At 44.5% G+C, this 26,282-nt stretch overlaps 1 protein-coding gene across 1 annotated transcript in view; it reads right to left on the bottom strand.

Moving 5' to 3' along the window:
* The window catches only part of POLQ (DNA polymerase theta), a 274,424-nt gene that overhangs the window by 195,923 nt on the left and 52,219 nt on the right, over positions 1-26,282 (bottom strand). Inside the window, 2 exon segments of the mRNA XM_030205030.1 lie at positions 2,422-2,629; positions 21,238-21,380. Coding sequence (XP_030060890.1) covers positions 2,422-2,629; positions 21,238-21,380 — 351 coding nt within the window.

The following is a 26,282-nucleotide window of genomic DNA, read 5'->3' as shown; positions in this document are numbered from 1 at the left end:
ACTAAAGCTAATCAAAAAAATATGCTTTAGCTAACCCAGAAAAAGGTATTCTTTTTGTAGTTTTTATTTCTTAACCTTTATTTCTACTCATTCAAGTGAACACTGCAACTACATACCTTCCCTCCGAAATTTGGTGCAAGCAGTTTGAAAAGTAGCCCCAAATAAATCCTTCTTTTGTATTATAAGCTTTAAAAATAAACTGTAAATAGGGCTTTTGATTTTAGGTTTCAAAACACCCCAGTGCAAAAAAAAAGTAATACATGTGTTTATTAGCTAAACACCAGAAAAAAAAAAATCCCTTGTACTGTTTCACTGATCCCCTTTGCCTGCCATGGATTTTCCACTCTGGTTTTTTGCATCTTCCATGCCAAAAATTCCTCAGCGGCACAAATATATATATATTTGATTACACTGGTAAAGGTACTCAGCCATAGCACTTGCGCCACAAAAACACTGATAACTACAGATTTTTTTGTACTCTCATAAAACCCCTAATTAGCTGTAAAACAAACACATAGAAACTCTATTTATAAATCTAACACACTAGCAGAAAAGGTACAGAGAAAAACATTTATTCACCTAAAACTGCAATCAAGTCAACTTAATAAGTTCCAAATGAGATGTAAAACGTCACTCTTTTTGGAGGGGGTGGGGGCTAAGCTGCAATGAGTGAGAGCTGCTGCAGGTGCAGATCCTGCAGGTTGAGCAAATAAATGAGAACAGTGAAGGCCAAAGTGGAGGATTCCATGTGTAACGTAGTTGAATGTGGGTCAGTTGAACCAAAGAGATAGGCAAGCACCATTCAGAAGGGACAGCTGATGGATGGTCAAAAGGATTCAGATTCACAAACACGCCATAGTGGACATGGGTGCCGTGAGGTGTCTAGTGTCGTAGTGCAACTGATCACAGAAAAGCAGGCAGAAACCTCAGGGGGAGTTTTCCTTTTTTTTTTTTAATGTGTGTGTGAAGAGCAGGAGACTGAACCTTGGAAAGCATCACTGGTAACCTTTTTTTTTTTTTTCTTTTAACAAAGTTCCCTGTATCTGATATCATATCAAGGAATGAAATTTATTTTATGATTCTATTTAGCTAGATGAATGTTCCTGCTACTACAAAAAAAAAAGTCTTTAACTCAGTAACTTTGCCCCCTGTTTACTATGCCTTGCACTAATGTCAACATGGCCAATTCACTTTGAATGGGTTGTGTTGGCATTGCCGAACGGCTTAGTAAATGGGGGGGGGGGGGGGGGTATTTTCTCGTGGCTGAGACGGTTGGTCCTGGAATAACAAGTAAGATTTTTCAGCCTTCACACTGAATCTTTTATATGTTTTTAACATTTTCTATGTGAGTATAGTTTTGCTAGGTGTTTTCCATTATTGTGGACTATGGACTAAATTCTATAAATGGTGCCAAAAAAATAGTGTAGCACTATTCTATGAATGGCGTACAAAGTTATGCTCTGTTTTGTAGAATAGTGCTTAACGCTGAGATCTGTGACTACTTTTAAGCATGAGCATTTACACCAACTGATCTCTAAATATGAATCAAAATGATAGGGAAAATCAAAAAGAACTGCACGTATGTTGACTTACAAATCATAACACAAATATTAAGAGCTTGGAAGAGAGATTATCTATATAAAAAACAAACTAGACATCTAGGAGGTCCACCCAGATGAATTACACCAATAATCAAACAAAATTGTGTGTGAAGTTTTGCTTTGAATATTAGAACAAAGTTGCTGCTCTATTTATACCTGCTTTTTTGTGGAGAAACTTTTAAAGGAAATAAGGCAAATAAATATGAACATGTATCTATGCATGTTATTTGCTGTTCCTGGCATAAACATACCATTAGCAATGTTTTCTATCAACATTGGTAGAGTATGCACATTATAGAACATATTGCATACTTTTATCTGCACTAAGTGGTAGCAATTTTCAAAAAGCCAACTTCCATGGGTAAAAAAGCCTTTTATTTTTTGAAATCAACTTTCACAAATGCCCTTCCAGATATAAATTCCCAACATATTCTGAAATTTGAATGAATATTTTCACAGTATCCCAATGTAGCTTGAAGTTGTAGATTTATGCAATATGAAATTGACCACATACATGATTTGGGCAATAAAAAATTCTACATTTTACGTATTTTCTTTCGATGCAGCAGATGTTTATATTTCTGCTTTTAGATTCACTATGTTACTAATTTAGTTTACTTATATTCTACCTATATCTAAGCAGAGCAAAAAAAAACAATCAATAAAACAAACAGTATGTACTACACAAAAAAAAAACATTAAAAATACAGCATAGTCAAATAGAACACGTATGAACATTGGCCTAAAGCAAGGCTAGGAACTTTCATACATTGGAACTGTTTGGTTTTTTTTACTCCAATATATGAGAACTGTTAGTTACCTTTCATGCTATCTCTGTCCACTTCCACAATCTGGATAAATTCATTCTCCAGCAACCAGACCACACAGGCTTCAATTGCTCCACCTTGAACTTTGGCCTGGTCCCTCTCTCCTTCCTGCTCTTCCTCCTTTAGACTGGCAGCCAGAAGAGTACAGGAGGCATAAATCTGCACATCATCTGGTGTGCTGGCAACGCCACCCACTATTATCTGTTAAGATATAATATGCCCATCAACATAAGTGAAAAGAAAGGGACTAGAGAAAAAATGACTTACTTTAGAACATATTTCCTCAATATCTATAGAAACCTCATTTCCCAAAATGAAGGTTGGTCTTAAAAAATTCTTAATCACAAGTTTTTAGGGAGGAGTGTGGCCAGTGTAATGTTGGGTTGCCCCTAGGTGCAATGATCATCACTCTTTTTTTTTTTTTTTTTTTAAAGTGAAAGATGTTGTCAATTATGCATTGCATTTCCATACGACTGTCTTCTCCCCTCCTGTATCTTGTTACATTTTCTTGTGTTTTTTATTTCATAATTAATGTTACTGTGTATTTTGATTGTTTTTATTTCTTTTGGTAATATTTTGAAATGTGTAAACCATATGTCATCCAAATGGCAGTATATAAAATCTGTAATAAACATACATATTGCCCAGTTAGTAAAAACTGCCAGAACTGAAAGTGTTGTGAAATGCAGTTTCTCTATAAGTAAAACTACAAAAATCAAGCACAACACATCATGGCTCAGTGCTAATGCTGTGCTCTATACAGAGGACTTGGACTCTACTCCCAAACTCTGGCATCAGCACAGGGAAATTAGGATTCAAATCAGACTTCCTCCACTAGGCAAATCACTGTATCTCCCACAGCATCAGGTATTCACTTAACTATAAGCTAAGGACAGGATTCATTTACCTCTGAATATGAATTATTCTATAAACCACCTTGAGCGTTATTTGGAAAGAAACTAAATATTCAAATAATTTATGTATTTATTTTAGTGGACAAATTCAAAGTGCATGGTACTGAGTTCTGAGGGCACTATGAGCTGCAGCCCTTTTCTGAGAACTCCTACTGTGATGACTGAACCAGATAGAAGATGACGAAGGATTAAAACAGGAAAAACTACAGGTAACTGCCAATTAAGGCTCCTTGCCAGTCAGATTTTCAGGATATCCCCAATGAATATGCATGATCTTGATTTGCATACACTACCTCTATTATATGCAGATCTCTTTCATGCATACTCCATTTTGGATATCCTGAAATCCTGACTGGCAAGGGATACCAGCGACATAACGTAACCAAAGACTGTAACTGGACATATCTTAATCCTTCCTCTCCCTCTCTAAGTTCCCCCCAATGGTCTTTACCATACCTCAATATCATCTTGTTCATACCGGAATCGGCTAACACCGTTTACGGTACTATGTAAGCCACATTGAGCCTGCAAAAAGGTGGGAAAATGTGGGATACAAATGTAACAAATAAATAAATAAAGCACTAGTCAAAGTAGAGTCCAGTTCAGACTGAGCTGAAATCAAGGAAGCTGGTCAAAACTGCCCACTAAAAGCCTACCGCAACAAAAACAAAAGTTCTAAAAATTATTTATAGTTCTTCTCTCCTCTCAGTGTCTACCACATTTATCTCTACCTTTACTCTTAGCTTCTCTAAAGCCCTTCTGGTTCACGTTATCACTGGGTCCTCCTCGTCTTTTTTTCTTCCTGTGGCTTATCATCCCACATCTCTCGATGAAGGTCAGTGCAGATCTTGGTGTTGTGCACTTGTCTCTAATGACTGTAGCAGGATTTCAATATCCTGCTCTGTCCTTCAACTGGTAGCTTATCAGTTAATTTTCTTTTGCTTCTTTCTAACCTTGGTTACTCTTAGACGTTCCCCTTTCCTACTCATCAGCAGGATCACAAGCTAGACCTTGTTTTTATTCTTATGGCTAGTCTGCACCCCAACAACTTTTCCTCCCTTTTTCCTGGTCAGATCATTTCCTCATCTTTTTCCTTGTGCTTTTTCATGCTTCGGCCTCTAATCCTCACTTATTTGTTATTCTTTAGCCCAGGATATCTGTGGCCACTCTCTTTACCCTTTGAGCAGCACTCTTGATTCACAACTCTTGGCCTGGTCTATCTCCTTGTCCAAGACCTTAGAGTTGTGTGCCCCTTTACATTAAGTGCATGTCTCTGTAACACATTTCAGTCCCTGGGTCCATGCAAGCCTGCAGTCAAATAAAGGAGGATGGAAGACCAAACGACAGCCGGCGTGGTTAAAAAAGTGAGGTGAAGGAAGCTATTAAAGCTAAAAGAAAATCCTTGAGAAAATGGAAGAAGGAACCAACTGAAAATAATAAGAAACAGCATAAGGAATGTCAAGTCAAATGAAAAGCTTGAAGGCTAAGAGGGACTTCGAAAAAAAAGATTTCGTTGGAGGCCATAACACATAGTAAAAACTTTTTTAGGTATATTAAAAGCAGGAATCCAGCAAAAGAATCGGTTGGACTGCTAGATGACCGAGGAGTAAAAGGGGCGAGCATGGAAGACAAAGCCGTAGCAGAGAGATTAAATGAATTCTTTGCTTCGGTCTTCACCGAGGAAGATTTGGGTGGTATACCAGTGCCAGAAAATTCAACGCTGAGTCAGAGAAACTTAATGAATTCTCTGTAAACCTGGGGGATGTAAAGCGAATGCTACATACCTGTAGAAGGTATTCTCCGAGGACAGCAGGCTGATTGTTCTCACTGATGGGGTGACGTCCACGGCAGCCCCTCCAATCGGAAACTTCACTAGCAAAGGCCTTTGCTAGTCCTCGCGCGCTCCTGCGCACCGCGCATGCGCGGCCGTCTTCCCGCCCGAACCGGCTCGTGTTCGTCAGTCCCATATGTAGCAAAACAAAGCAAGGGAAGACACAACTCCAAAGGGGAGGTGGGCGGGTTTGTGAGAACAATCAGCCTGCTGTCCTCGGAGAATACCTTCTACAGGTATGTAGCATTCCCTTTCTCCGAGGACAAGCAGGCTGCTTGTTCTCACTGATGGGGTATCCCTAGCCCCCAGGCTCACTCAAAACAACAACCATGGTCAATTGGGCCTCGCAACGGCGAGGACATAACTGAGATTGACCTAAAAAATTTACCAACTAACTGAGAGTGCAGCCTGGAACAGAACAAACAGGGCCCTCGGGGGGTGGAGTTGGATCCTAAAGCCCAAACAGGTTCTGAAGAACTGACTGCCCGAACCGACTGTCGCGTCGGGTATCCTGCTGCAGGCAGTAATGAGATGTGAATGTGTGGACAGATGACCACGTCGCAGCTTTGCAAATTTCTTCAATAGAGGCTGACTTCAAGTGGGCTACCGACGCAGCCATGGCTCTAACATTATGAGCCGTGACATGACCCTCAAGAGCCAGCCCAGCCTGGGCGTAAGTGAAGGAAATGCAATCTGCTAGCCAATTGGATATGGTGCGTTTCCCCACAGCCACTCCCCTCCTATTGGGATCAAAAGAAACAAACAATTGGGCGGACTGTCTGTTGGGCTGTGTCCGCTCCAGGTAGAAGGCCAATGCTCTCTTGCAGTCCAATGTGTGCAGCTGACGTTCAGCAGGGCAGGAATGAGGACGGGGAAAGAATGTTGGCAAGACAATTGACTGGTTCAGATGGAACTCAGACACGACCTTTGGCAAGAACTTAGGGTGAGTGCGGAGGACTACTCTGTTATGATGAAATTTGGTGTAAGGGGCCTGGGCTACCAGGGCCTGAAGCTCACTGACTCTACGAGCTGAAGTAACTGCCACCAAGAAAATGACCTTCCAGGTCAAGTACTTCAGATGGCAGGAATTCAGTGGCTCAAAAGGAGGTTTCATCAGCTGGGTGAGGACGACATTGAGATCCCATGACACTGTAGGAGGCTTGACAGGGGGCTTTGACAACAGCAAACCTCTCATGAAGCGAACAACTAAAGGCTGTCCTGAGATCGGCTTACCTTCCACACGGTAATGGTATGCACTAATCGCACTAAGGTGAACCCTTACAGAGTTGGTCTTGAGACCAGACTCAGACAAGTGCAGAAGGTATTCAAGCAGGGTCTGTGTAGGACAAGAGCGAGGATCTAGGGCCTTGCTGTCACACCAGACGGCAAACCTCCTCCATAGAAAGAAGTAACTCCTCTTAGTGGAATCTTTCCTGGAAGCAAGCAAGACGCGGGAGACACCCTCTGACAAACCCAAAGAGGCAAAGTCTACGCTCTCAACATCCAGGCCGTGAGAGCCAGGGACCGGAGGTTGGGATGCAGAAGCGCCCCTTCGTCCTGTGTGATGAGGGTCGGAAAACACTCCAATCTCCACGGTTCTTCGGAGGACAACTCCAGAAGAAGAGAGAACCAGATCTGACGCGGCCAAAAAGGAGCAATCAGAATCATGGTGCCTCGATCTTGCTTGAGTTTCAACAAAGTCTTCCCCACCAGAGGTATGGGAGGATAAGCATACAGCAGACCCTCCCCCCAGTCCAGGAGGAAGGCATCCGATGCCAGTCTGCCGTGGGACTGAAGCCTGGAACAGAACTGAGGGACTTTGTGGTTGGCTCGAGATGCGAAGAGGTCTACCAAGGGGGTGCCCCACACCTGGAAGATCTGTCGCACTACCCTGGAATTGAGCGACCACTCGTGAGGTTGCATAATCCTGCTCAACCTGTCGGCCAGACTGTTGTTTACGCCTGCCAGATATGTGGCTTGGAGCACCATGCCGTGACGGCGAGCCCAGAGCCACATGCTGACGGCTTCCTGACACAGGGGGCGAGATCCGGTGGCCCCCTGCTTGTTGACGTAGTACATGGCAACCTGGTTGTCTGTCTGAATTTGGATAATTTGGTGGGACAGCCGATCTCTGAAAGCCTTCAGAGCGTTCCAGATCGCTCGCAACTCCAGAAGATTGATCTGTAGATCGCGTTCTTGGAGGGACCAACTTTCTTGGGTGTGAAGCCCATCGACATGAGCTCCCCACCCCAGGAGAGACACATCCGTGGTCAGCACTTTTTGTGGCTGAGGAATTTGGAAGGGACGTCCCAGAGTCAGATTGGACCAAATCGTCCACCAATACAGGGATTCGAGAAAACTCGTGGACAGGTGGATTACGTCTTCTAGATCCCCAGCAGCCTGAAACCACTGGGAAGCTAGGGTCCATTGAGCAGATCTCATGTGAAGGCGGGCCATGGGAGTCACATGGACTGTGGAGGCCATGTGGCCTAGCAATCTCAACATCTGCCGAGCTGTGATCTGCTGGGACGCTCACACCCGCGAGACGAGGGACAACAAGTTGTTGGCTCTCGTCTCTGGGAGGTAGGCGTGAGCCGTCCGAGAACCCAGCAGAGCTCCTATGAATTCGAGTCTCTGCACTGGGAGAAGATGGGACTTTGGATAATTTATCACAAACCCCAGTAGCTCCAGGAGGCGAATAGTCATCTGCATGGACTGCAGGGCTCCTGCCTCGGATGTGTTCTTCACCAGCCAATCGTCGAGATATGGGAACACGTGCACCCCCAGCCTGCGAAGTGCCGCTGCTACTACAGCCAAGCACTTTGTGAACACCCTGGGCTCAGAGGCGAGCCCAAAGGGTAGCACACAGTACTGGAAGTGATGTGTGCCCAGCTGAAATCGCAGATACTGTCTATGAGCTGGCAGTATCGGGATGTGTGTGTAGGCATCCTTCAAGTCCAGAGAGCATAGCCAATCGTTTTCCTGAATCATGGGAAGGAGGGTGCCCAGGGAAAGCATCCTGAACTTTTCTTTGACCAGATATTTGTTCAGGGCCCTTAGGTCTAGGATGGGACGCATCCCCCCTGTTTTCTTTTCCACAAGGAAGTACCTGGAATAGAATCCCAGCCCTTCTTGCCCGGATGGCACGGGCTCGACCGCATTGGCGCTGAGAAGGGCGGAGAGTTCCTCTGCAAGTACCTGCTTGTGCTGGAAGCTGTAAGACTGAGCTCCCGGTGGACAATTTGGAGGTTTTGAGGCCAAATTGAGGGTGTATCGTTGCCGGACTATTTGGAGAACCCACTGATCGGAGGTTATGAGAGGCCACCTTTGGTGAAAAGCTTTCAACCTCCCTCCTACTGGCAGGTCGCCCGGCACTGACACTTGTATGTCGGCTATGCTCTGCTGGAGCCAGTCAAAAGCTCGTCCCTTGCTTTTGCTGGGGGAGGCGAGGGGCCTTGCTGAGGCGCACGCTGCTGACGAGAGCGAGCGCGCTGGGGCTTAGCCTGAGCCGCAGGCTGTCGAGAAGGAGGATTGTACCTACGCTTGCCAGAAGAGTAGGGAACAGTCTTCCTTCCCCCGAAAAACCTTCTACCTGTAGAGGTAGAGGCTGAAGGCTGCCGGCGGGAGAACTTGTCGAATGCGGTGTCCCGCTGGTGGAGCTGCTCTACCACCTGTTCGACTTTCTCTCCAAAAATGTTATCCGCACGGCAAGGCGAGTCCGCAATCCGCTGCTGGATTCTATTCTCCAGGTCGGAGGCACGCAGCCATGAGAGCCTGCGCATCACCACACCTTGAGCAGTGGCCCTGGACGCAACATCAAAGGTGTCATACACCCCTCTGGCCAGGAATTTTCTGCACGCCTTCAGCTGCCTGACCACCTCCTGAAAAGGCTTGGCTTGCTCAGGGGGGAGCGCATCAACCAAGCCCGCCAACTGCCGCACATTGTTCCGCATGTGTATGCTCGTGTAGAGCTGGTAGGACTGAATTTTGGCCACGAGCATAGAAGAATGGTAGGCCTTCCTCCCAAAGGAGTCTAAGGTTCTAGAGTCCTTGCCCGGGGGCGCCGAAGCATGCTCCCTAGAACTCTTAGCCTTCTTTAGGGCCAGATCCACAACTCCAGAATCATGAGGCAACTGAGTGCGCATCAGATCTGGGTCCCCATGGATCCGGTACTGGGACTCGATCTTCTTGGGGATGTGGGGATTAGTTAAAGGCTTGGTCCAGTTCGCCAGCAATGTCTTTTTTAGGACATGATGCATGGGTACAGTGGACGCTTCCTTAGGTGGAGAAGGATAGTCCAGGAGCTCAAACATTTCAGCCCTGGGCTCGTCCTCCACAACCACCGGGAAGGGGATGGCCGTAGACATCTCCCGGACAAAGGAAGCAAAAGACAGACTCTCGGGAGGAGAAAGCTGTCTCTCAGGAGAGGGAGTGGGATCGGAAGGAAGACCCTCAGACTCCTCGTCAGAGAAATATCTGGGGTCTTCTTCCTCTTCCCAAGAGGCCTCACCCTCGGTGTCAGACACAAGTTCACGGACCTGCGTCTGCAACCGCGCCCGACTCGACTCTGTGGAGCCACGTCCACGATGGGGGCGTCGAGAGGTAGACTCCCTCGCCCGCATCGGCAAAGCTCCCTCCGCCGACGTAGTCGGGGAGCCTTCCTGGGAGGCGACGGCAGCCAGTACCGCACGCGGCACCGACGCCGGAGACCTCACCTCGGGCGATGGGCCAGCCGGCGCCACGCTCGACGGTACCGGTGGCGCAAGCACCGCCGGTACCGGAGGGGTAGGGCGCAACAGCTCTCCCAGAATCTCTGGGAGAACGGCCCGAAGGCTCTCATTCAGAGCGGCTGCAGAGAAAGGCATGGAGGTCGATGCAGGCGTCGACGTCAGAACCTGTTCCGGGCGTGGAGGCTGTTCCGGGCTGTCCAGAGTGGAGCGCATCGACACCTCCTGAACAGAGGGTGAGCGGTCCTCTCGGTGCCGATGCCTGGTGGGTGCCGACTCCCTCGGCGACCCAGAGCTCTCGGTGCCGACCCGGGAAGGAGACCGATGACGATGCTTCTTCGATTTCTTGGAACGAAGCATGTCACCGGAGCTTCCCGGCACCGACGAGGAGGACGTAGAATCCAGTCGTCGCTTCCTCGGGGCCGAGGACGAAGGAGGTCGGTCTCGGGGGGGCTGTACCGCAGGAGCCCTCAGGGTAGGGGGAGACCCACCCGAAGGCTCACCGCCACCAGCAGGGGAATGGACAGCCCTCACCTGCACTCCAGACGAAGCACCACCGTCCGACGACATCAGCAGGCGAGGTCCCGGTACCACCGACGTCGATGCAGCTATCCGATGTCTCGGCGCCGATGCCTCGATGCACTGGCGGCCGAGGATGAAGCTCTGGACGCTGAAGACGTCGATGCACTCGATACCCCCGGTGCCGATGCCGACGAAGAGCCCGAGAACAAAACGTTCCACTGGGCCAATCTCGCTACCTGAGTCCGCTTTTGCAAAAGGGAACACAGACTACAGGCCTGCGGGCGGTGCCCAGCCCCCAAGCACTGAAGACACGACGCGTGCCTGTCAGTGAGCGAGATGACCCGGGCGCACTGGGTGCACTTCTTGAAGCCGCTGGGAGACTTCGATGTCATGGGCGAAAAAATCACGCCGGCGAGATCAAAAGTCGAAATGGCGGAAAAGGCACCGAAAAAACAAGGGGAAAAAAACTTCGACCCGAGGCCTAAAACGGCCTACCCCGACGACGAAAGAAAACTTACCGGGGCGAAAGCTGAAAATAGCGGGGGAAGAAAAGACAAGAGTCTTTTCCCACACAGAATGGATTAGAATTTTTCTCTTCGAAAACACACGACGAACGCGCGAGGTCGACTTTGCGGGGCCCGACACGGCGAAAACACGACCGTACCGAGCGCAGACAAAAGAAGACTGACGAACACGAGCCGGTTCGGGCGGGAAGACGGCCGCGCATGCGCGGTGCGCAGGAGCGCGCGAGGACTAGCAAAGGCCTTTGCTAGTGAAGTTTCCGATTGGAGGGGCTGCCGTGGACGTCACCCCATCAGTGAGAACAAGCAGCCTGCTTGTCCTCGGAGAATGGGCAGTTCTACAAACTGAAGCTGCAAATCTCCTGGACCGGATGGTATCATCCCGAGTACTGACAGAACTGAAAATGAACTTGCAGAGCTATTGTTAATAATATGTCATTTATCCTTCAAATTGAGCATGTACCGAAAGATTGGAAGATGGTCAATGTAACGACGATTTTTTAAAAGGTTCCAGATGAGATCCAGGAAATATAGACCAGTGGTCTGACGTCAGTGACGGGCAAAATAGTAGAGACTATTATAAATAAACAAATTACAGAGGCATATTCAAAAGCATAGATCGATGAGACAAAGAGGAGCATTATCAAACGGGGGTGCCCAAGTTTTCCTCGGGGCGGTCCTCGCAAAGGGGCGGGGAAACCGTTATTATCGAAACAAGATGGGAGGATATCTTTCGTTTCAATAATACGGTCAGCGATGCCCAAATCTCAACAGTTAGATCGACCTTAGAGATGGTCTTCCCCGGTTTTCGGCCATAATGGAAACAGAGGACGCCCATCTCAAAAACGACCAAATCCAACTCATTTGGTCGTGGAAGGAGCCAGCATTCGTAGTGAACTGGTCCCCCTGACATGCCAGGACACCAACCAGGCACCCTAGGGGGCACGGCAGTGGACTAACTGATGCACTAACTGAACGGCAAAAGCCCTTCCCTTACCGATTCGGAAAGGAACGGGCATTCATGAAAGAAATCGCATGCAAATGAGCTGCTCACTGTTAGCTCATTTGCACACGATTTCCTTCCTAAGGAGGGAAAGCCAGTGAGTGGCTGCTCTGCGCATGCCAAACACGGCTTCATACATGCAGATAAGCTGCTTGCATAATAGCTGTCTACAACCTTAAAAAAACACAAGTCCAGGTGAAAACGTCCAAGTGCTCGTCAGGGCGTCTTTTTTTTTTTTCTGAGTATGGGTGAAGGACGTCCAAGTGTTAGGCGCCTTCGCTATGCCTCCGTCCCTGCGACAGGCAGTTGAGGACATCCAAAATGGCTGTGAAAAGGACGTCCATGCCTCCGATACCCCCTTTATTTATTTATTCGGATTTTGGATCACAAGTAGCAGCAGTGGATTTGAACCGGCCACCTCTGGATTGCAAGACCAGTGCTCTAACCACTAGGCCACTGCTCCACTCCACTCCCTTGAAATTTGGCCATCCCTGTGGGGGGGGGGGGGGGGGGGGGGGGGGGCAGTTCAGGATGACCAAAATGTTTGAAAGAAGGACATCCACACCTTCGCTATGCCTCCGCTGACACACACACACCTCCGCCCCCAGGGACCTGCATACTGCTGCGATGGACCTGAGTATGATATTTGAGGCTGGCAAAAAAAAGTTTTTAAAGTTGTTTTTTTCAGTGTGGGAGGGGGTTTAGTCACCACTGGGGGAGTCAAGGGAGGTCATCTCCGATTCCCTCTGGTGGACATCTGGTCAGTTCGGGCACCTTTTTGAGGCTTGGTGGTAAGAAAAAATGGACCAAGTAAAGTCGGCCAAGTGCTCGTCAGGGATGCCCTTCTTTTTTCCATTATCGCTCGAGGACGCCCATCTGTTAGGCACGCTCCAGTCCCGCCTTCGCTACGGTGCCGACACGCCCCCGTGAACTCCCCGTGAACTTTGGTTGTCCCCGCAACAGAAAGCGGTTGGGGACACCCAAAATCAGCTTTCAATTATGCCGATTTGGGCGACCCTGAGAGAAGGACGCCCATCTCCCAATTTGTGTCGAAAGATGGGCGCCCTTCTCTTTCGAAAATAAGCCTGCTAGTCAACATGGCTTTACTGAAGGGAAATCTTGGCTCACAAATCTACTACATTTCTTTGAAGGGGTGAACAAACATGTGGATAAAGGTGAGCTGGTTGATACTGTGTATCTGGATTTTCAGAAGGTGTTTGACAAAGTACCTCATGAAAGATTCCAGAGGAAATTGGAGAGTCATGGGATAGGAGGTAGTGTTCTATTGTGGATTAAAAACTGGTTAAAAGATAGAAAACAGAGAGTAGGGTTAAGTGGTCAGTATTCTCAATGGAGAAGGGTAAAGTTATTCAAAGTCATTAAATCACGGGAGGATTGTGAAAATTACAAGGAGGATCTTACGAGACTGTGAGTCTAAATGGCTGATGACGTTTAATGTGAGCAAGTGCAAACTGATGCATGTGGGAAAGAGGAACCTGAATTATAGCTATGTCATGCAAGGTTCCACGTTAGGAGTCACGGAACAAGAAAGGGATCTAGGTGTTGTTGTTGTCTAGGTGCCGTTGTTGATGATACGTTGAAATCTTCTACTCAGTGTGCTGCTGGGGCTAAGAAAGCAAATAGAATGTTAAGTATTATTAGGAAAGGAATGGAAAACAAAAATGAGGATGTTATAATGCCATGGTGTGACCGCACCTCGAATATTGTGTTCAATTCTGGTCGGCGCATGTCAAAAAAGATATAGTGCAATTAGAAAAGGTGCAGAGAAGGGTGACGAAAATGATAAAGGGGATGGGACGACTTCCCTATGAGGAAAGGCTAAAGCGGCTAGGGTTCTTCAAATTAGAGAAAAGGCAGCTGAGGGGAGACATGATAGAGGTCTATAAAATAATGAGCGGAGTTGAACGGGTAGATGTGAAGCATCTGTTTACACTTTCCAAAAATACTAGGACTAGGGGGCATGCGATGAAGCTACAATGTAGTAAATTTAAAACAAATCCGAGAAACTTTTTCTTCACTCAACGTGTAATTAAACTTTGGAATTCGTTGCCAGAGAATGTGGTAAAGGCGGTTAGCTTAGCGGAGTTTTAAAAAGGTTTGGACGGCTTCCTAAAGAAAAAGTCCATAGACCATTATTAAATGGACTTGGGGAACATGCACTATTTCTAGGATAAGCAGTATAGAATGTTTTGTATTTTGGGGGGATCTTGCCAGGTATTTGTGACCTGGATTGGCCACTTTAGAAACAGGATGCTGGGCTTAATGGACCTTTGGTCTTTCCCAGTATGGCAATACTTATGTACTTGTGTACTTAAGGCTGCCCCAAAGCAGGCAATTCAGTGTCCCTTGCTTCTCTCACCCTCTCATCCACTTTTGACTTACCTGATCACTCCCTGTTACTCCACTATTTATGCAAACTCAGGGTCTAAAATATTGTCCACACCTGCTTCTCTTTTCTTGATCACTGCTCCTTTCAAGTTTCTTCAGGCCTTGCTTTCAGCCACCTGTTCTAGCTTTTGCAGTGTTCTTCAAGGGTCTTTGCTAGCTCTTACCCTTTTCAATATCTTTCTAGCCCCACTCTCTCTCTCTTTTAAATTGATCCTTAGGCTGCAACCTTATATTTACAAGGACCTCCTGATCCTTTTAACTGTTAATCCCTCCTCTTGTTTCTCTCCCATGCAATCTTGCCTTTGTGCAGCTGGGGAACAGCTGAAGGACCATAATCTTTTCCTCAATGTGACTAAATGTGAGTCTATTCATTTTCCTAGTCCTCACTCTCTTTCACCTATACTTTCCTCAACCACAGGCACTTCTTAGCCCTTTCAAGAGTGCTTGCACTCTGGAGGTTATTTTAACTCAAAGGTTCTTCAATCCCCAAATATATGCTCTTGTTAGATTTTTTTTTCCTATTTGCAGAATGCAGAATCAGGTCTGTTTTAAGTCCTTGCTTTCTTTTGATCAACTCAAAGCTCTGATCCCAGTGGGTCACAGCATGCTTCAACTATTGTAACTCTTTATAATAGCCTCCTTCTTTCAAGCGCCTCTAACTCAGTCAGTCTACTATAGCTGTACTATTTTGATCACATCTCTACTCATGTCTCAGCATCGGCTTTCAATATCTGCTCAATTCAAATTCAAGGTCTTTATCCTGATTCACTGAGACCTTCAGTCAGGTACCACACCTTACCTTTACAGTCTACTCATACCTTACTTTCCTTATCAATCCATCCACTCATGTGTCCTTGCTTGAACTTCCACCACCTTTCCAACTATATCCTGACTTTTGTTATTTGTGTACTTGTCTCTGGAATTAATTGTCTCTTTACAATCATCAGGAAGGAGAAATTAGATCTTACCTGCTAATTTGCTTTCCTTTAGTCCCTCCAGACCGGACCAGGATTGGACTGATGGGTTGTGCTCGCCTTCCAGCAGGTGGAGACTGAGAAAAAAAAACTGTGACTCTAGAGAGCCAATAAGAGCCCTGGTCATGTGACCCTAGCCTCAGTATTTGACTAACAAAGCAGGAAAGAGAAAAAGAAAGACCTTCTGTGCCGTATGGAATCCTAGCAGCCACAAAGCACTCGGCAATGCCAAGTATTAGAGCTCACCAGCAACTCTCACCAGAGAAGTGGTATGGCCCCTTTTGTATTAGAGCTCACCAGCAACTCTCACCAGAGAAGTGGTATAGCTCACTTGTATTATAGCTCACCAGCAACTCCCACCAGAGAAGTGGTATGGCCCTCTTGTAGTAAAGCTCACCAGCAACTTTCACCAGAGAAGTGGTATGGCCCTCTTGTAGTAAAGCTCACCAGCAACTCCCACCAGAGAAGTGGTATGGTTGGTTGGTTTATTTGGTTTTTTTAAAATATTCCGTTGAAAAGGTGACGAAAACGTGGGAGGGGCCTGGTCCGGTCCGGAGGGACTAAAGGAAAGCAAATTAGCAGGTAAGATCTAATTTCTCTTCTTTAGCTTCCCTCCGGACCGCACCAGGATTGGACTGATATGAAAGTACCAAAGCAGTAATCTTACGGGAGGGACCCTATCAAACTCGCTGGGAATACTGGAGTTGCAAGACCGCCTACTGGTGACCATGACCCTCTAGTGTGCCAAAGTACTCCGAGGGCCCTAAAATCAGTCTGTCAAGGAACAACCGCTTATCAAGTTGGAATGTGTTTTAGACCTTACTGTAACTGTACTCCTGGTGAGAAGACAATTAGCAGTTCTGATTTCCTTAAAGCATCGAGATATAGAGAGTTAGAAACAACCAAAAACCTTAAGCCAACCGGCTAGAAGGACAAAAAAAGGCAATCCCAGTGCCTAAAATGTTCAATAGCTGTGAAATACCATGTAACCGCTCCCATAATTAGTAAGATCTCTGTTAATATCGAAATTATTGAATTTCCTATGATCTTGTACTCCCGAAGAAGACCCCAGAACAGAAAGAAAAAACTGATTGAGAAAGATGAAAAATATGAAACTCTGGTAGACAGAAAAAAAAGGAACCAGAAGTTGTTTTTTTTTAACAAACGGAGACCTGCAGGAAAGAAAACTTGTAGTCCCGAGACTCTCCTAGCTGACTCAATGGCTACGAAAAAACAGTGTCTTAAGAGAGAAAAAAACCTTAATGGAAAACCAGAAGAAAAAAACAGCTGCAACCTGCAGGTAAAGAAAAGAGAGAGAGAACATCCATTATCCAACAGAGAGAGACATGGTCCGACGACGCAACCGCAGCATAGTAATAATTACTGAAGCAGCAAATCTTGTCTTAGCTCATCAAGGCCAAAGCAGAGCCCAACAATAAGGCAAAAAGAAACCTGGACTGGCGAAAGATGGGACTTTGGAACAACCGGGCCTTGCTAACCGGAAGATGTAGAGAAGACGCCAAGAAAGACGCTGAAGATCCGCCTTAGGACCAATATGGAGCTGCCAGATCTACCGGCCCCCCATGCGTCTCGATGTCCTGTAAAAGACGGCTCCAAAGAAAAGATGGAGGAAAGAGATAGAGAAGACTATTGCTGCAAGAGGGCATCTACTGCCGCCGCTGACAAGAATTTTCAGCGAAAGACTAAGCGAGGCACCTGTGAGGACAGAGCGAAAGCAAAAGGTTCTAGAACTGAAGCGTCCCAATGCAGGTACTATCAGCTGACAACGCTCAGAAGGTGAGAGTCCATTCCCCTGGAACTAGGGTGAAATAAGAGAGAAAAATGCACTAAACTAATCTTGTTTTTTTGTGTGTTTTTTTTTTACTCCAAGCACATGGAAAGCTGAAAATGGCAGTAAGGCGAAAACCTACCCATGCTAAAAGACTTGCCTTCTGCCATGTGAAGAGTAGATTCTTCATTCTTCTTTGAGAAAAGACATAGGCCACTGCAAGGAATTGTCCGACAGACTTTCACCACCTCTCTATCCAGTTGGGAAAGAAAGTCCTCCAGAGCTAGACAAATTATTCAAATTTCCAAGAAATTGAAGGAGTGACAAGTAGCCAAAGGAGACCACTGAAAACGGGGTAGTCTGCCTAAGCAACGTGCACCCCAGCCACGGAAACTAACAAGAAACAATAAAAACTGTCCACTATGTATATTCTACAGGCATACCTGCAGTGAGGATGTTCAATCTCAACCACCAGAACAGAGTGCTGCACTATTGAGAATACAGAGACCACCTCAGCTGAAGGGATTCCATCCGAGAGGGATATCCGGATATGAGAGAACATCAGAGAGATGTCATGAAAGGTATAGCCCAGGAAAAAAAAACTCCAAAAGTTGCTGTCATGGACAGTAACATGAATATAATGTTGAAATTAAAGAACGCGACCTAGAAGCAATACTTGAATCTGGACCACCTTTAGTAGCCAACCTAAGAACTGTAAAAAAAAAAAATATATATATATATATATATATATATATATATATATATATTGTCCCGTTCCGTCTAAGACCTGCCGACTCTCTTTATAAGAAGTTTCCCTGATTAGTCAGACACGTAGATACTGGAAAGTAGAATTCCCTCTTCCATGAGAGTCACTGCCACTACCACCAGAATTTGGTGACAGTGGGAGGGACCGTTGCGCGATGCAACGGCAAAGCCTGAAACTGAAAAATGGTGTCCCAGAACTACAAACCGCAGGAAACTTTTGGAAACCTATCCTGATAGGAATATGTAGATAAGCTTCCAGCAGATCTAAGGACAGGAAAAACACTGTCCTGCACGAGGTAACAGTATGGCATATTCAAATGTCGCCATACGAAAAACATGCGACATTGAAAACGCGGTAGACTACCTGAAAAATAAAAAAAAATAGGATGATTAGAAAGCGAAAAGGCTTGAAGGTCCAAGAGCCGCTGTAGATTGTCCCCTGAGAGGGACAGAGAGACTCCATAAAGACGGCTGAAAGAAGGTATATCCGTCTCGAAAATGTGGAATGGGTCCATCTCAGCTGTAGAGAGTGGAAACAGGAAGCCTGAACTACAAAATCCAACTGTTATTGTAGAGCCTTGCCGATATACCAACAGATAGCTAAGTATGTAAAGGCTGTCATTGAGAAATTACCTGATCACCTGAAGCTAAAGAGGTGAGAACAAGCGTAGAGCTAAATAAACAGTCATATAACAAAATCTCATGCTGAGAATAAGGTATATAAACCCCTGTTGCATAACTGACTGAAACCCCAGATAAACTGCCAGCTGCTGCAGTTGCACAATATACACCTGAGGCACATATGATATGAGAAGAAACATATCCCCGAGAATAATTCCTACCAGAGTGTAATTCATAGGAGACAGAAAACGCCTGTAGCTGCTGCCTCTGCAAGTAGATCACCTGAGAATCTTGCGGCTCAGGCAAATATGTGACTTCTAGAACAGAAGCCACAAGAGAGGAAGACAAACTGAATTAAGGATAAGTAGGCATTTTTTTAATTCAGTTATTGAAATGTTTATATATATATATATATATATATATATATATATATATATATATATATATATATATATATATATACACACACATATAGATATATACATATATACAGATATATACACCTATATATATATTTGACCTATGCAGCCGTCAAAAACCAAAGCCGGACTGAAATCATGCCTATGGAAGAAATGCACATACCGAACCAAATGGATGAAATCATGAGATGTTCAAAGTGGCTATAACAGAAGCCATAACTGCGCACTACGTATGCACAGCGAAAAATCACCCTATATTATAGAGAAAGAAGCGTCAAAAGGTTGTCCAAATGCTATATAGATTGGTACAAAGACATACAGGAATCGTATGAAAGAGGAAACGAGTTTAAATACATAAGGCGCAAGCAAACAATCATTCCATGTAAAAAATATATATAAAGCTTACACCATAGAAGAGAAGGGAAATATTATGTTACCAAGATCCTTCTGTTATACTAAATGTATACTCTCTTAAATATTTCCACTATTCATGATGTATTGTAAGCCACATTGAGCCTGCAAAAAGGTGGGAAACTGTGGGATACAAATGCAACAAATAAAAAATAGCATAGTGGTCTGATTGTGAGCTAAGAAAAAAAAAACCTTATGGATCTCAACCAGTAGGCCTGATGAATTGAAAGACCTAGATGACTGATCCGGAAGTTATGATTATTATTATTATTGTTAGCATTTATATATAGCTCTCCCAGGCACACGCAGCGCTGAACACCTGCCACAGAGACAGTCCCACGTTGAGTCCCAAGACCAGATAAAAATGAGTGGTATATGGGTGAAACAAGCTGAGAGAAAACTGTCCCAGAAAAACTACCTCCATTTTCCTTCTGCCCTCCAGCCAACTGAGAAGCAGATAAGAGCCCTGCGAGGGAAAAAAGGTGCAGTTAAAGCCAAGATGGCGGCCTGCCACGCGAGATCTAAAGTGCCAGAGATGTCCGAAGGAGGAACAGAGGATATTGAGACAGACGCGACGACCGGCGAAACGAAAGGGAAGAAAAAACAGCTGACGCAAACAGAAGAAAATAAGCCAAAGCAACATCTAACCCCATGGCGCAGTTGCATGAGCCGAAAGCACTTACAGCCCGGCGCTACGAAGAAACGCGTTGTGTGGCTGTTATAGCTGAGCGCTGTGTGTCCCAGGAACAACTCTTCGCGCCCTTTTTTTTTTTTTTCAAACGTGCCGCTGCCAAACGCGAGGAAAAAATGGAGAAGAAATTATGTAAGTAAAAAATATTGCTCGTTAAGGCCATGGGGACTGAATCCATTCTTTTTTTTTTTTTTTAAAGAAAGAACTGGCAAAGAAACACAACAAAACTGCCGGCTCAAAGCAGTCTGGGGAAAGGAAAGGTTTCACAATATAACTTCTCTTCTATTTTTTTTTTTTTTTTTTTAAACAACTAAAAATGGCTGCCTCTCCCAAAGGCAATACACCTTTCTAAGCAAAGGGTAGCCCTTCCCAGCTAAGTATGGGAGATGGGGATGAAGGGGGGAGGGACTCGGGGCAACCGAATGTAACACCCCAGAGGCTGTAAAAGAAAGAAAAGAAATCCCTATCTGCCAAGCCTCCTAGGCACAGAAGAAAAAAGTAGCATTATTGTTATTATTAACCTCTAAAAGAGAGAGAGAGAGAGAGACTAATGGGCTCACCTCTTGCCTGCTGGAGACTGAGAAAATACTGAGGCTAGGGTCACATGACCAGGGCTCTTATTGGCTCTCTAGAGTCACAGTTTTTTTCTCAGTCTCCAGCTGCTGGAAGGCGAGCACAGTCCATCAGTCCAATCCTGGTACGGTCCGGAGGGACGCTAAGGAACTATCATTTTCCAGATTTAAAAAGCCATTAAGACTTGGATCTTTCAACTGACTTTTGGAGACATCCCCAGAGTCAACAAGTGATACCACTCTGTTTTGATGTTTCCCTTCTTTGTCCTGATCTGTTATTGTTACTTTTTGACTAGCTGGGTGTACTATCTGTGACACATTGTTTTTATATTGTAAACCACCTTGATAGCCATTGGCTGAAAGGCGGTAGAATGAATGTTTATAAATAAAATAAATAAATATGATAAAAATACCAGGCAATCTTTAAGTACAAATGGTATGAAGACTTGCACTATTTTAAAATATTTTAAAAGGGCCATTTACAAAAGCAGAAGTAACTGATGAAAGAGAGGAAACACAAATCACATTAGGTTATTCAGCATAGTTCATGAGGAGGCGTTGCAGTTTACATGAAAATATGACTTTAAAATACATAGAGATAAAGTAGACAATTCTGGTCTCCTCATACAAGCTGCCTCACCTCAAGAATGGCTCGAATCATGCTACTTGTAATCCCTTCTCCCTCTCTTTTTAGTAAGCAGCTGCGGACAGGTTTGAGGGATCCCTGTAGCAAACTAATCCCCTGTGACCTTTCAGTGTTTTTACATACAAGGATGCTCTCACCTGCAAACAGAATAGATTATGCACTGCTTTGAAACAAACAGACGTAGTAAAAATGAGACATTTGCATTTATTATGTTGTACCACACCTTACATATATTTTTGAGAAAAATTTCCAGGTCCTATAACACCTGACTAGTTCATCATACAGTCCAGTAGTTGTTACATGAAAACTTACAGGTCAATATTTAGAAGCAATTATCCAGACAGCAGTATGTACTATCCGAATAAGTGCCACTGGCTGAACTTATCTGATGATTTTCAGTGGCACTGTTTGAATGGTCCAGTAGGAGATCTATTGGTCCAAAATTGGTTGATATCGTCTTGTTTCATTTGGGCCAAAATTTCAAGCCCTTAAATTGTCTCAGTATTAAGTACTATTTGAATGGTGCCACTGAAAATCATTAGTGACCACTCCAGCACTATCCGCATAGTGCCAGGGAAGGGCATGAGCAGCCTCTAGAGTTTATTTATTTATTTAGATTTTTGCTCACACCTTTTTCAGTAGCAACTTAAGGTGAGTTACACATTCAGGTGTGCTGGTTATCCAGGTAGTGGTGATATTCAGTTCGCTATCTGATTAAGTAGTCTGGACAAAGGACTGCAAAAAGGATAAGCTGTCCAGATACCTTATCTGGATAGTAGACTGACTATTACCGATATCTAGATAATGCTGCGTCACCACTATCTGGATATTGTTGCTGAATATCCGGATTTTATTTTAACTGCCATGGCAGCTCAATATTAGATCATTATTGATTGACACAGTAAACCTATAATGCATTTATGTTTTCTCACTAGAAAAAAAAATTATTATGGAGTCAGCTACTCAAAGAATTTATCTGGTTAAGTCAGGATGCTGAATATTTATATCCAATTAATTTTAGAATAGGTATTTGTGCAGCCCAACTTACCTGGCTAAACCAAATTTGACTCTAGCATGTCTAATTCCATCTGCAGATTACTGGATAAATTTGTCCAGCCAATCTATGTAGTAATTGGGGGAGAAGTTTAACACAAAGATTTGTCCATATGACTCCCAAAGTTACCCAGATAAATCTTTTGCATGAACAACATATGCATAATTAGTGCTTTTTTTTCTAGCAAAAAAAGTGCTGGTAATTGCATGCAGGACTGTCTTTAAGGGGTAGAACAAACAATGTGGGACTCACTCCCATAGCGACTGTGCTCCTTGCAACCTGACACAGAGCCTATGAAGAGGCAGCATTGTAAATATTATACTAGCCATTAGAACATAGCTCCTGTTAAGAAAGAGAACACACTGAACTGCCACAAACCTCTACACAGAAAACAACAGGCTTGCTAAATACCTAAATTTGGTCACATATTTATTTATTTATCACATTTGTATCCCACATTTTCCCACCTATTTGCACACTCAATGTGGCTTACATCAAACTGTAGAGGCACTCGCCAAATTGGTAAAAATACAAATACAATATAGTGTAGTGATCAGGGAGCATCAAAAGAACCATGCTGAACCATCAATAAAAAACTGTTGAAATAAAAAAAAAAAAAAAAAGAACCATGCTACTTGTAATCCTTTCTCCCTCTCTTTATATAGATAGAGCCTTACCAAATAAAAAAACAAATGACCACAAATTAAACAAAGTTGCAGACAAAAAATTAATAGGAAACACCAAGAAGCTGAACAGGTAAGGACTGTATTACAGCCCATCAAGACAGAATGAACAAACAGTTGAAGAAATATTTAAAGGAATTAGGAAAGCTGGCAAACTGGGCAACAGTACTATAATGGGAGATTTCAATTACCTTATATGTAAAGAATCAGTAGAACTCAATATCACAATGGAGAAATTAGATCTTACCTGCTAATTTGCTTTCCTTTAGTCCCTCCGGACCGGACCAGGATTGGACTGTTGGGTTGTGCCCGCCTACCAGCAGGTGGAGACTGAGAAAAACTCTGACTCTAGAGAGCCAATAGGAGCCCTGGCCATGTGACCTTAGCCTCAGTATTTGAATAACAAAGCAGGAAAGAAAGAAAGAACTTCTGTGTCGTATGGAATCCTAGCAGCCACAAATTCCTCGGCAAAACCGAGTACTAGAGCTCACCAGCAACTCTCACCAGAGAAGTGGTATGGCCCATTTGTATTAGAGCTCACCAGCAACTCTCACCAGAGAAGTGGCATGGCCCATTCATATTAGAGCTCACCAGAAACTCTCACCAGAGAAGTAGTATGACTCACTTAAGGTTTCATATATATTCCAGCAACTGAACTCACCAGCAACTCTCACCAGAGAAGTGGTATGACCCATTAAGGCTTTATATATATTCCAGCAACTGAGCTCACCAGCAACTCTCACCAGAGAAGTGGTATGACATATTTAAGGTTTTATATATATTCCAGCAACCGAGCTCACCAGCAACCACCAGAGAAGTGGTATGGACCATGCAAAGTCTTTTTTTTTTTTTTGAAACATTCCGCTTCCAAACTTAATAAAAGAATCTAAAGAGTTGATAGAACATGGGAGGGGCCTGGTCCGGTCCGGAGGGACTAAAGGAAAGCAAATTAGCAGGTAAGATCTAATTTCTCCTTCCTTAGCGTCCCTCCGGACCGGACCAGGATTGGACTGTTGGGAAGTACCAAAGCAGTAATCTTACGGGAGGGACAGACATTGAGAATGCGGTAGAGTCCCTGAAAACACCCAAACTAGGATGAATACGAAGCCAAAAGCTTGACGATCCAAGAACCGCCAATAAACTAAATAGAATGACTACAAAGCAAAAAAGCTGAAAAGTCAAGCGACGCTGAACATTGTCCCCTACCAAGTGGCTGCTATATAATGTCCCCTACCGCACTATCAGTGCAGCGCAAAGGACAGAGAGACTCGAGAAAAAAAAAAAAAACGACTGAAAGAAAGATGGCAAAGGTAGAAGCAGAGCCGCCTGGAAACAAAAAACTGCAATGAATCTACCTCAGCTGAGAAAGTGGAAACCGAGATCCTGAAGTACAATACTCCAGATATCGTAGACTATTGCTGACCTAGCAACAGATTGGAAGTATGTAAAGCCTGTCAGTGAGAAATTACCTGATCACTAGAAGCTAAATAGGTAAAAACAAGAATGCAGTTAAATACTATGCAGAAGAAGAAGGTACCTAAATCCCTGCTGCAAACTAGACTGAAGGTGCAAATAAACTGACAGCCGCTGCAGTTACCCAACATGAAGAAAACATATCTCAGAGCGCAATTCAAATGAGAGAGAAAGAATCATCTGTAGCTGTTGCCTCTGCAAGCAGATCACCTGAGACTCTTGTCGTAGACCCCAATTAGTGAAAACAGGAATAAATCAACAGCAGACACTTGTTAGTACCTTTCATCTGTTAGATACATATAGAAGTCCATAAAACACTACACAGTTCCAGGAATAACATGTATAGAATGTTTGTACGTTTAGGAATCTAGCCAGGTGCTCATGGTCTGGATTGACCGTGGACCGAAAGGTGGGCTCAATAGGCCCTTTGAGCTTTTCCCAGTGTGGAATTAAATATGTACTTATGTAGTAGAACTATAAATATACATATATATTTTCACAGATGCAGCCATCAAAAAACTGCTCACTATGTATATGCTCCCGGCATACTTGCAGGAAGAATGCTCAATCTCAACCACCAGACCCAAGTGCTGCACTAGTGAGAATACAGAGGCCAACTGAGCGGAGGGAATTCCATCCGAGATAAATATCTGGATACGAGAGGGCATCTATCTCTGCCGCTGACAAGTCTTTTTAGCAAGAGAGTAAGCGAGGCACATGGAAGGTCAGAGCGAAAAGAAATAGTTCTAGAACTGGGACCTCCCCTTAAGGTACTATCCACTGAGAACTCCCAGAAGTTTTTTTTTTTTTTTTTCAATGGTCACGAAATTGACGGAGTGAAAAGCTGCCAAAAAAGACTACCGAGACTCCAAAGAGAATGAAGAAAAAATTCCTTCTTGGGAGCTAGAAAGTAAAATTTTACTCTGCAAAATACAGCAAGGTAATGGCCGAAGGCCCAAGAACATCCAGAGAAAACAGAAAGTGGGACGCTTGTAGAGAAGACAAAAAACAGTCTGCGCCAACTTGAGTAAACAAAGAGAGAAAAAATAGAGACATGCTACGAAATCTAATGAGATCACACGAGAGCTCAAAAGAGAGATCAAATGAGAGACCTGGCTACATGCACCCCGTAACCTAGAGTGTGCCCGAAATGCACCACCCGTTGCTTGACCTGACAACTCTGCCAATAAGACTGTCTGTAATGAACCAGACATCTAGGAAAGGATGAAACGAGGAGACATTGTTTCATGAGCGCCGCTGCTACTACGACCATAACTTAAGAAAAAAGTGCATGGAGCCGACGCGAGACCAAAGAGCAGGGCAAGAAAACTGGTAATGAGGACCTTCTCATCATCCTCGTATAGTGGACATTACTCCTCCTATACTGAGATGTACTAAGATGTACCGACCCACACCCATAAGAAATGAATGTGGTACTTGCAACCTGGATTGACCACAACTGAGGACAGGATGCTGGGCTTAATGGACTCTTAGACTTTCCCCGTATGACAATACTCATATACTAATAGCAAAAATGCACAGGAAGTGAAAGAATCCCCTTCCAATTGAAAGGAAGGTCTGGAGTGAGGACGTATAGAATGAAAATGAAAGGATCACCATATGGTGAGCGTGGACTGAGACACACTGGCCTTTAATTTTACCGGATCTCCCCAAACCTCGTATCATGTCATGCCTCCTTCCTCACTGAAATGTACAGAGATGAACAGACGCACACTCACGAGATATGAATGTGGTATTTGCAATCTGGATTGACCCCATCTGAAAACAGGATGGGGACTCTTGGCCTTTCCCATTATGGCAACACTTAT

This window comes from Microcaecilia unicolor, chromosome 5 (assembly GCF_901765095.1).
Source record: "Microcaecilia unicolor chromosome 5, aMicUni1.1, whole genome shotgun sequence".
Taxonomy (NCBI): domain Eukaryota; kingdom Metazoa; phylum Chordata; class Amphibia; order Gymnophiona; family Siphonopidae; genus Microcaecilia; species Microcaecilia unicolor.
This window is presented reverse-complemented; position numbering and strand designations above follow the sequence as displayed.